The 12,448-nt window shown below is 36.7% G+C and overlaps 2 protein-coding genes across 2 annotated transcripts; both read left to right on the forward strand.

Annotated features, from left to right (window-relative positions):
- Positions 1–830: 830 nt before the first annotated feature.
- LOC145215111 (NADH dehydrogenase [ubiquinone] flavoprotein 1, mitochondrial-like) lies at positions 831–2,569 on the forward strand. The gene has a single exon (XM_080083762.1). It carries the CDS (start codon positions 896–898, stop codon positions 2,285–2,287), a length of 1,392 nt encoding a protein of 463 aa, XP_079939888.1. The 5' UTR covers positions 831–895; the 3' UTR covers positions 2,288–2,569.
- LOC145215110 (CCR4-NOT transcription complex subunit 10-like) lies at positions 2,371–12,435 on the forward strand. The gene is made up of 15 exons (XM_080083761.1): positions 2,371–2,862; positions 3,014–3,138; positions 3,360–3,484; positions 3,552–3,638; positions 5,079–5,296; positions 5,740–5,863; positions 6,913–7,093; positions 7,378–7,547; positions 7,938–8,057; positions 8,282–8,394; positions 9,179–9,405; positions 9,978–10,117; positions 10,486–10,542; positions 11,174–11,418; positions 11,979–12,435. Exons 1-15 carry the CDS (start codon positions 2,623–2,625, stop codon positions 12,240–12,242), a joined length of 2,436 nt encoding a protein of 811 aa, XP_079939887.1. The 5' UTR covers positions 2,371–2,622; the 3' UTR covers positions 12,243–12,435.
- Positions 12,436–12,448: the final 13 nt, after the last annotated feature.

The following is a 12,448-nucleotide window of genomic DNA, read 5'->3' on the forward strand; positions in this document are numbered from 1 at the left end:
ACTATAAAAATGCTCTGCGAAAAAGAGGAACTAAATTATACCGAAAACACAGAAATCGTAAACAATTTTTTTTTTTTGGAAAATATACACATTACACAACCTTGAACTTTTTAAAACATAACGACTTGAAAATTATATAACGCTTGATCGGCAGGTTCTTAGAACAATTTTCACACTGTCAACTGCGTGTGCGAAATACACCACAAAAAATAAAAACATTTTTTAACTTTTTCCGCTTGAGTGTGTTTGCAGAAAAAAGTCCTAAACCAAAATTAAAGCATTCAGGTACAATTTAAATATAATTGTAAATAAAATCTAAGAATTTTAAAAATTCAGTACGTTAGGTCTTTCTCGCTGCCAAAGATGTTTTGTAATGTAAATAAGGCTGTAATTTTTTTAAACAATTTCATAATACTGTTTTTGTAATTTGTATTTTACAAACTTCTAAATGTTTTGACACTAAAATTGATATAATACCTTAAATTTTAAGAGTTAATTTCAACAATTTTGTGTAGTTGGTTGTTGCATTCAATGTCGTGTTGGCAGTGGGGGGTTATTTTAGTTGCAAAACTTGTGGAACGATTAAAACGTTTGTTGATGCAAATGCATAATTGCAGTAATAATCCTGTGATGTAAATAACAACATAATTTATGTCCTGCTGTAGCTTTTAAAAAGATTTCTTAATGTCATGAAAGATATGATTTATTATTTGCGTTAATGAAATTGTTGACAATTAACATGTTAAAACGCGCTATAGCCCTTCGCTATCTACAGTCAATGTTGTACTTATGTAGCCACTTCACTGCTTGTATGTTGCTTTTCAACTACTAAACTTGTCATTTTTTAGTTTTGTAGAATCAAAAAAGTGTTACTTAAGAGTTTTAAGTTACCCCAATGGCTTTGGTTCGTTTGTTAAATCAAAGTGTTTCACAAAAGTTGATAGCAGCCTCCAATGTGAGTGTCACAACTGTACAGCTGAAAAGTTTCACAAATGCTCCGTTAAAAGATGAAGATCGGATTTTCACTAATCTGTATGGACGACATGATTGGAAACTTAAAGGTGCCATGCAGCGAGGAGATTGGCACAAGACCAAGGAAATCGTTTTAAAGGGACATGAATGGATTTTGCAACAGATCAAGGAGTCTGGCCTAAGAGGCAGAGGTGGTGCTGGGTTTCCTACTGGTTTAAAATGGAGCTTTATGAATGCACCTCCTGATGGTCGTCCAAAGTACCTGGTGGTCAACGCAGATGAGGGTGAACCAGGCACTTGCAAAGATCGAGAGATTATGCGCCACGACCCCCACAAGCTTATTGAAGGTTGTTTGGTAGCCGGTCGATCGATGGGTGCCCGTGCTGCATACATTTACATCCGTGGTGAATTCTACAATGAAGCATCTAACCTCAATCTTGCTATTCGAGAAGCATACGATGCTGGCTTGATCGGCAAAAATGCTTGTGGAAGTGGATATGATTTCGATGTGTTTGTTCATCGGGGTGCAGGTGCATACATCTGTGGAGAGGAAACATCACTGATCGAAAGTCTAGAAGGCAAACAGGGCAAGCCACGTCTGAAGCCTCCTTTTCCCGCAGCTGTTGGAGTATTTGGTTGCCCCACTACTGTTGCTAATGTGGAGACTGTTGCCGTGGCGCCCATTATTTGTCGAAGAGGTCCACAATGGTTTGCTGAGTTTGGCCGAGAACGCAACACTGGCACAAAGCTGTTCAACATATCTGGACATGTGAAATATCCATGCACTGTTGAGGAAACTATGAGTATTCCAATGAGAGAACTTATTGAACGTCACTGTGGTGGGGTCATCGGTGGTTGGGACAACCTACTTTGCGTGATCCCTGGAGGTTCATCAACTCCACTTCTTCCTAAACATATTTGTGATGAAGTGCTCATGGATTTTGATGCTTTGGTTGAAGCGCAAAGTGGTCTCGGCACTGCTGCACTGATTGTTATGGATAAGAGCACTGATGTCATTCGTGCCATTGCTCGTCTCATGGAGTTTTACAAACATGAATCGTGTGGCCAGTGCACTCCGTGTCGGGAGGGTGTGAGTTGGATGAATGATACTTTGAAGCGGTTTCAGCGCGGAAATGCTGACCCAGATGAGATAGATTCTCTATGGGAGATATCGAAACAAATTGAAGGACACACGATTTGTGCACTCGGTGATGGAGCTGCTTGGCCAGCTCAGGGACTAATTCGTCATATGAGGCCTGTGCTTGAAGAGAGAATGAAATCTTTTCATGACAACAAACAAAAGTCAACTGCATAAATGTGCAAAAAATTTAAAATTGGGAGGTCATAGTTTAACACATTGTTAGATATATTTGTTTGTGATATGTTCAAATGATTTCAAATTATAGCATTTTTGTGTTTGTCGCAAAACGGTTTTAAGTTGAAACTGTTGTTTAATGTCATTGATTTTTCTTGCTTTTCAGTGGTGTAACACATTACCTTGCTATACTTGTTTCTCAACAAAAGCTAAAACTGGAGTTGTATGGAATAACTTATTTTCTCTTTCTATTTTGTTTGTGTTGCGATCACAAAATATTAGGCAACTTATATATCATAGAAACTTTGAATCTATAATCTGTGTGCACTGAAAAGATGTCGTCGGAATCTGCCAATAAAACTGGGTCAACTGCGTTCACAGAAGACGAACAACACGTAGCAGGGAATGCTCACAACTTTTTCAAAGCAGGTCAATATGATGCCACTCTTGGAATATTAAAGAAACTTCAAAAGATGCACACAAGTGACCCAAGATTAATGCACAATCGAGCACTGACAGAATTCTGCAAAACTCATCAAACTAAAGTTTCAGACTTCAGAAAAAATCTTGTCAAGGTAGAAATTGTGTTTTTTTAGTCCTTTATTTTAAAGTTTTACCTGTGTTGTTAAAATAATGACAAGCACAAAAACGTTTGGCTTCCAGTGTGTTAAGCTGTGTGCAACTGGGTGTAAAGTGCTTGTATAACTGTCACCATGTTTTGTTTAGATTCAGAAAATGTTGCAGCAATCCAACAAGGAAGATGAAGACATTGTTGGAAGTGTTGAAAAAAATAATTACATGACCCTCCATTACAATCAGGCATTACTCTTGTACAACATGCATCAGTACAGGTTTGTGATTTGGTAAAATTAGGTTGTAGTTCAGACACCTTTTAGCCATAGAAAGTACAAAACAAAATATTCGTGAAGATACTTAGGACCAGTGGTGGGATTCAAATTTTCTTTCCCAAAAGTCATATTTTTTTCAGTTTTATTTTTATAAAACTAAACTCTTCAAATGGATTTCATACATATGTACAGCAAAGCTTTTAAGTAAATGTCATATGTTTTAGTGACACTGAAAACATACTGGAGGGTCTTTATGAAAACTGCGATCTCACTGAAGATGGATTTCTTTTGAAGATTTGTCTTTTGCTCGCTGATACACATTTACTTGTCCACAATCCTGAAAAAGCTGGTAAACTTACTGTTGTGTTGGTGGAATATGTTGTTTCAAATCAGAGGTTTTAAATGTTCTTTAACAGGTTGCGTGATTGCCAATATTGAAAAAGTGTTTCTTAACCTTGAAGAAGGAAACACAAATCAGAAAGGTGCCAACAATGAAGAAAAAGGTAGGTGGCTCAAACATAGGGGCCGAACACGGGTATATGAACCAATAAGCACCGTACACAATTGATTTCAACCGCGGTTATTGTTTCACAACTCATGAATTATTCGCATTCATTACAATTGTAACGTCTTCCTAAAAGCGTTGGAATTTGAACAATAAAGGGTGATGAAAAAATAAAACGAAGGTGTTGGCGCTGAGAAGGGGGAATGCCGCTGCCTGGGTTATACGTCAACAACCACGTAATAAAAAGGTTTAGCGTTTGTGAACTAACTTTTAAGAATACAGTCCAATCTTTGTTCTAACTGCCTCTACAGCAAGAACAACGACTGTCTAGTTTCAACCGAAAAAAACAACAACGCTTATTGTTACGTCACAAAGGTTGGTAAATTAATATGTTAGCTTGTCAAAAGTTTCTGGCAGTTTAGGACATCATTGGAAGTACACTAAACTTTAAAGTTAATAATGAATTACATGCAACTCACTGGGTTAAATAGGCGACCCGTTGTATACGAAACAAATGACTTTATAACGTATAAAACGATTTTTGTAATGGCTAGGCCAGAAGTGTGTGGGCTTTGTTGCATGAAAACAAAGCATTTTTGTAATAATTATTACAGAGATAATAAATGTTTAACACTATAGTAATTTGTGACGTAAGGTGACGTCTGACCTAAATCTTTTCTTTCTTTATTGTTCCGCCTCACCGTAATTCCGGCAAGTGGGTCCCATTTTTTTGTAATGTTACTGCGTTATCGCGCACAAACATGCGTTGGATTGCAGCACTAACAGAAGGGCCTGGCAGTGGAACTATGGTGTGTAAACTTATATACTGCAAGCTTTAACCTAGTCTCATCGCATATAGCGACAGAAAATGAATTTGGTATTTCATGACGTCATACATGTGGCATACCCGGGAAAAATTTAAAGTCGGCGCCTATGGGCTCAAAGTATGTTTGTTGTATATAATGTATTTTATAAGAGGGCAATGTTTAAATGAAGCTATCATTTGGTGGTTTTATCAAATAGCAGTCAATGATGTTAGGACAAAAAGCATTTTAATCATAAACAAAACTGTCAAATAGCTTGTACATAGAGCAGGGGTCCACAAATACTAGGGGCAACACACAAAAACTAGTCCCTAAGTACCACAACTTAAAGTACACAAATCATCTAGGACAACTTTTTTGCATTGTGAGACACATAAGCTTGTTCATTGTTTATTATAACACGAAAATTTGTGTTTAGCCCACTATTTACAAGGGCCTCTATTATGGATAATGTATCACAATGCAGTTATTACAATCATTGCTGTTGTCGTTATCAGTATCACAAACTTTACAATTTACTTTAGTGGTAAAGTTATGCTTTTCCTTTTTACGATTTTACTAATGCTTAGTTTATAAACAATATTATTTCTTGACATTTTGTACAATTTCGGCAGCAAAATCAACTTCACTGATGTCGGCAGCAGAAGCAGAAAACCTCCGTCTGTATTTGCGTTACCTAAAATCTCGCTGCTATCTGCAACAAAAATCAATCAAGGCCTGCAAACGTGAAATAAAACTTCTTGCCAGTTCATCAGCTTCAACGTCCACCGTGCAACGATCATTTACACCAAATGTTGCGTCTGTGTTTCTGAAAAGCAACTTCGAATTTGTGGTAAGGTGGTAAAATGACATATAACTTTGTTTGTTTATGTAAATGTTGTACGATGTTGGTTCTTCATGTAAAGATTAAACTTGACAATAATTGAGAAATTACATGTAAATGTGCACTTTTTGGTCTAGGCTTCTTTTTCTATAACCATTTTTTAGTGGTAGAGCATCTAGTGTTGTATAACAAGTTTCATAAGCTTTGGATAGTTGACCAATAATAAAGGTTATCAATCATATGTTCAAACAGATGGATCCTTTTAATCACAAATCTGATTTGCCAACATTTTTATGCAATTAAATAGATTGTGTGATTAGTCGAACCATATTCTTAACAAACTGCTATGCTAGGGTTTGCAATCTTTATGCAATTAAAGAGATTATGCGATTACCTGGATTTGTCTGTTATAAGTTTTGAAAAAGTCCTACAAATATTTTTCTGTTAATCAGAGAGGAAATTATCACAAAGCTTACAAACTTCTGGGGGGTTCCCCTCCTACTACCACCAGTGGGAATTCCCCCAACACAGCAGCTTTTCAAGATTCAGTTTCCACAATTTACTACAACAATCTTGGTACGTATCCCATCACAACTTCAACTTGCGTTAATGTAAAACTTGTAAAAAAACAGTTTTTTTTTGCACATAGTTTTAAACCACCTGCTACATGAATTGGTGGTTTAATTATTGAAAAATACATTACTTTTTTTAGTCTGCCAACTTTTTTGTGTTATATAACAATTCTCATCTAAGTTTAACATTCCATTACAAATCGACACCTTGTTCTTGACAAGAAAGTGACAAGAAGACATTATGATGTAACTTTTCTAGTAGCAACAATGCATAGTAGTTAGTGATGGGACGGGTACCCGGTACTCGGTATCGATGGTATCGAACGATTTCAGTGGTATCGATACTCGTACTCGGTATCGAAATTTTTTGTCTCAGTTTTCGATACAAACGTGCGAGTACCGAAGGTCCATTTACACCATAAGAATACGGGCAACTTTATGCCAATATTTGCTTCGGACAGCATAAAATTGGAAAAAAGTTCCGCCAGGTTACGTATATTTTTTTCACTATCGTTTGGAGATAACATTTTTCTGCATGTGTGTGTGCACGCCTGTACCCCGGCCATGACAGATAAATTAGTCAGTGATATACAACTAAGTACAACACTGTACTTAAGTACTCGGTAATCGTACTCGGTACTCGGTATCGAAGGTATATACATGTGGTACTCGTACTCGGTATCGGTACTCGCTTCAAAACCTGGTATCGTCCCATCACTAATAGTAGTTGTTGATATATGTGGATTTGCACTTCTATTTATGTATGTTATGTAACAAAACTATAAACACTAAACATAAGTGTCAAGATTGATTTCTTGTACACATAGCTATACACTAAAAGCAAAAGCATCTAGTTTTTTTCCTGTTATAATTAATGGAGCTTGTCACAATATATTGAAACAATTTTTGTGTCCTTTATTGTGAAATTTTTAAGAGATGAATATTGCTGTGGAAATGTATTCTGTATTTGAGGTCAGGTGGCGTATGAATAAATTTTCTGGTTTCTCTTTGAATATATTTTGGCGTTTAACAAATCTAATTTTTTGTATTCAGCTGTAATTCACTTCAACATGGGAAAATACAATCTTGGTGCTTTGTACATGCAAAAAGCATTACATGAAAACGATGCGTCGGTGACAGCAGCAGTAAAACAACATCATCAAACCAACGGAGGTGGTCGGCATCAACAACAATCTGCTCAAAAATCACTGTCTGTTCTGCAGACTAATAAACGGTTAGTAATTTGTGTCCTAAAGATTATCATAAGGTTGTGAAGCCATTGGGTCAGGAAATTGTTGTTCCAATTGCTTTTCTTGTATGACACAAACGTACATACTAAATCAAGCTGGTTTATCAAACATTTCCATATGGCAAGACCTAGACTAGAAAAATTCAGCCTGCGGTAGGATTTGAACCCATGACAGAGCCTGTTTATGGGCTGGTGCTCCACCCATTGAGCTATGAAAGTCTATAGTGTGTATAAGTTGTTTTGTTGTTAAAACTTGATTTGTGTTTCAGCTATGAGCTGTTGTACAACTGTGGACTTCAGCTCTTGCATGCTGGAAAGTCTGTTCCGGCATTTGAATGTCTTGTAGCTGTCGTTCCTGCTTTCCACTCAAATCCACGACTATGGCTGAGGTTGGCCGAATGCTGTGTTCAAAAATGCACAAACTGTGGAATGGAAGAAGGTAAACTAACTACTTATGTGTCTTTTCATGATTTATTGTAGGCTTGGATTTATATTTACCGTACTATAATTATTGATCCCCCGATCACATATTGTTTCTGTCTGCATATATTTTTTATTTTTTCTGTCTAACGCATGTTTGTTCCATGCGTTTTGTCAAGACAGAATGCTTTGAACTGATTTAAATTTACACATATGTTAGTTATTTATCCAAAGTTTGATATCGGTTCACTTAGTGGTTTAACCTAAGCCCCCCCAAAAGCGTAATTTTAAGAAATGGCTATATTTACTAAAGTACATGATCCAGGAGTTTTATACTTTTTTATGAACTAAGAGACACTGTATTCTCATTAATTTGCAACATGTCTCAATTTTAACACCATTTTTTTAGAGAGTGCTGCGAATGGGAAAAGCCACAAGAAGTCCACTTCCCAAAGTCAACTTATGTACACAACTATTGGTGCTGGCTCGCAAAGAAAGGTTATTGTCAACACAATACCGACATCAATAGGTGTGAATTAACCTCAAATTCTGTTTTGTTGACTTTGTCTTTTTTATTATTTTGAACTAAAATTTTTTTACAACTGGCCATTTGGAACTTTTGGTAATTGTTTTAACTATTTACATTTTATCGTCTGTATATAATTGAAAGAAATGAGTAAAAAAGCCATTTTTACTTACTTATGTTTCACAACAATTGTAGCTTTTTTTGATTACAATATGATGTATGGACAGGTGGTAAAACCAGCAACATTGCAACACCAGCTCCAACTATTGAATTCGCTTCTCTGTGCCTTAATAATGCACTGGCTCTTCTACACCAACCTGTACAGAAGCTGGAAACTATTGTAAGTTTGAAATATTTTTAATTTCGAATTTGTGTGTTTAGTAATTACAAACCATTTGGATTACCATGAAAAGATGTGGAAATGTTGCTTTTTTGACATACAAAATGTAATAGTAAAGGCTACCTTGTTACGAAAATCTCCTTGCAAGTAACTTTAGTAAACTCTATGAAGATAATTGCCCGCCAGGCCAATTAAAAATGTCTTACAGAAACAAGCCACAATGCCAAGCTTTTTCATATGACAAGGCACAGGCCAGGTTGCGGTGGGATTTGAACCCATGACTAGAGTCTTTCTGGGACTCGCGCTCAATCAATTGAGCTATGCAGGCTCAGTGGTAAACCTGCCGAAAGTCTAATCACAATCACCGTTATCTGCCTTGTATGATTGTACATATCAGTTTGGTAGTAGAGGATCACTGGTTTAAATATTGTCAACTAAGGTGAATGTACAGACGGATCAGCAATGAAGCATTTATGCAGACTAGTGACCATGGCATACTCAATTATAGATCAAATCATGTCAGTTTTTGTTGATAATTGCTTCAGGGCTGATTCCGTTGTGTACGTTCACCTAAGCTATGAAGATTAAGAGTCATTATTTCATGATTGACTTAATAAATAACAGTGTAGATTCTTAAGTCAGTCACTTTATCGTTAGTTGCAAAAAAGCGAAAGTGTTGTTGCTGAAAAAATGTAACAACACAAAAAACCTTTTGGACATTAAAAGGGGGTGCAACTGCAGAACACAAAGAGAGTTGTCCCATAACAAGACTGTTTCATTTTAGTTGGAACAGAACAGGTCTAATGGAGTGAAGAGTGAAGATCAAAAATCTTCATCCGTAATTGTTCAGTGTCATCCAGGTCCTCCTCTTCGTGGGGATCAACTTCTGCATCTTTACGCTTCAGTGCTTACCAACAGTGCGTTTGTGTCACTTCAACTGGGCAACACTTTGTTGGCATTACATCGCGCTCAGACACTTCTCAAACTACCCAAGTTGTCTGGATCACACAGGTGAGAATACTATACTTAGACTTTGCTTCCTGATTACATGTAATACCTATTTTAAACTATTCAACATTACCAGTCTTTTTGTTGGATATTTTTATTTACCATGTACAAAATTTCTCTGAGAATTTTTAAGTTTAAATTATAATTTTTCTGCAGCTTTTTACCTTATATTTTGACATTGCCAAACCAGAATTTGCAGCAGTCCAAAAAAATAATATTTTGTAAGCGGTGACTGCCTTGATGACCGATGAGGTCCATTTGCCATCCATCAGTTGCTTGCCCAGTGTATTTCATTTTCATGCAGTAACTGTATACGCGATTAAAAATAAATATGATGTTTATGATATCCATGATGTATTTTTGAAGTTGTTTTTTTCATCTTTTTTACAACATCTTTTTTTCTTGTGTACACTACGTGACAGTTATACAATACAATAGGCTGACTATCAAATACACATATGGTAGACAAAGCATTATAAATTGCATTACCAACCAAATTTTGCTCAATAGTTTAATTGTTTTATTTAAAATGGCCCTTTTTATATTCATATATGTGTAAATTTGCTTTCATGTAGGTACTTGGGCAATATGTATGCTGCTGAGGCATTGGTTAGCCTGGACAGAATTTCAGAAGCTATCCAATATCTTTCCATTGACAAAATCAATTCCATCTCATGCAGTCTGGAGGAAAATGGAAAAAAATCTCCAACATCTGGTTGGTTGTGTTTAAATTTCATTTTAACTTTTTGTTGTAAGTTGTAAGTTTTGTTGTAGGTGAATGTTAGTTGTACGTATTTGATGCTAAGGTCCTTCAATTTAACCTTAATAAACCTTGAGATACAGTTGTATGGTTTAAAAGCATCATAAATCAGTATCTTTTGTCACAACCTTAAAAACTGTCAAAATAGAATGGGTTTTTGTTGAAACGGAACATTTATTGTGCAATGTTACATCAGGCTTTGTTTTGAGTTTATAATACGGTAGCATTTTGTGAAACCCGGAAAACCTTTGACTATTCAACCTTTTATATGCTGCATGTGTTTTTAGTGATCATTGTTATGTGTTTTACCCTTTATGTTTCAGATGATGGAAGTCAAAAGTCTGGCACTGACAACAGTTCTGATCAAAATTCACACAAAGGCAAGTAGAAATGTTTGCTGCTTGTTTATTATTTTCTAAGCAATTGGTTCTTATAACTTCAATGGTTGTTGACTTCTGCCCTAAATAAGTGTATGAAGGGAGCCTGATCCTATGGGTCAAAAAACTGTTTGCTTCAAAGGGCAATGATACAGAATTGCTCCACACAAAATATTATGATCTATTCAGACCTTGGTCCTTCTAAAAATCACCACTCTAACACAGTGGTCTTCAATCTGTTTATTGACACAGAACCCTTAATTTTACAGAACCCCTCAAAAATATTGTTTGGAACACATAGTGTAATAAAAGTAGGCTGCATAAAATCTAACAGATGCATCTTTTTACAACTCACCTTTATTCCTGTTTAAATTGTTACAACTACCTCATGGATGTGCTCTGAATCCAAACCAGACTACATCTGTAACCAGTGGTGGGATTCAAATTTTTTGTCAGCCGGCTCTATCTCAAAAGTCATATTTTTCAGCCGGTTCTGTCACAAAAAGTCCATTGACAGTAACCAGTAATGCTAACCGGTTCGCTGATCTCATAAAATTTTGTGAGCCGGTTCTATAGAACCGGTTAAATCCCACCACTGTCTGTAAATGACAAAACTAAAAAGGTTTGATTTTAGGTTTTCAACGTCACCGTGACGTCATCACGCCGTGGCACTACCCCGCGAATGTGAGTTATGCGCATGCGTACATGATCGTCAACTTGTCGACGTCACACTGCCTGCGGAGCGAGTTCGAAAAAGCGCAACGATTGTTACGTCAAGCCGCTTCTTTGTTAGGGGGGCAGCGGTTCCCCCCTCAAGCATTACTTCTCGCTGTGTATCTCGGTTTAAACGGAGGCGGGAGCGCTTCGGATGCTATTCAGGTATTATTCTGGGGAAAGGAGGTTTTAATTAAAGTTAATTAGGAAAAAAGTCCATCAACCTGCATTGGTAGCGATTGTTGAATTTCAAATCAAACACATAACTGGCAAAAAACTTGTGTATGTAAAATACATCTTGCAGACGTTTTGAAAGCAGTTGAAAACAGCGATTATTAAAAGTACGCTCTATACGCAAGCTCTTTGCAATTTGGTTTTAATGATTTCTTTATATTTTGGAGGTGATGACAAGTTAAAATGATGATAAGAATCTGCTCTGATAAAAAAAGCAGAGCTGTCGAAGTTAAATGCTTGCAAATCTAAGTAGGAACAAGTAACTATCAGCCAAAATATGAGAAATTTTGTTGCAAAGTGTAAGCACGCCATTTGACCTAATTGGGTAACTTTCTAAAAACTTGGTGCGCTGCTGATACCATGGCTACTCATTGAGGGAAATATTGTGAAAATGCCACACGCGCACATTATTTTGTTAAACTACCATTAAAAGACGCGCATGTTGTCAAGTTTTGATCCTTGACTACAAGTATGTGAAAATCTTGTTTCAGCTGTTGCATCGGAACACTCTTCCACTGTCGCCCTCACAACAAGCTTTAAAAGGCAACGGCGGTCTCAGAGCTATCGCAGCAGTGGCGGCGGGAAATCTTTTACCAAATCCCGGCGGAAGCGGCGGAGATTCTTCGGCCTCTTCAACATCTAGCAGCGGGGCTGGACGGTCAAAACCGGGAACACCGCAGCCTGGTTCTGGCGGAATAACTCCTGAACGCACAACAAAGGGCAAAGAGGGAAAATCGAAACGAAACCGCCGTTAAAAATAAAAATTATCTGATACGCAAAAAACATGTGCCAGCGATATATTCTGTATTACCAACACAATTTTGTTCTATATTATATTGGTCTCATTTAAGTTAGCGCTTTTTAGCGTAAAAGGCAGCGGAATTGCGTTACAACCTCGACTAATGTTTTCCAACGAGGAAAATACTAATAAAAGTAACCATTAAACAACGTTGTGATGTGT

The sequence above is a fragment of the Phallusia mammillata genome, chromosome 2, assembly GCF_965637545.1.
Source record: "Phallusia mammillata chromosome 2, kaPhaMamm4.hap1.1, whole genome shotgun sequence".
NCBI classification, from domain to species: domain Eukaryota; kingdom Metazoa; phylum Chordata; class Ascidiacea; order Phlebobranchia; family Ascidiidae; genus Phallusia; species Phallusia mammillata.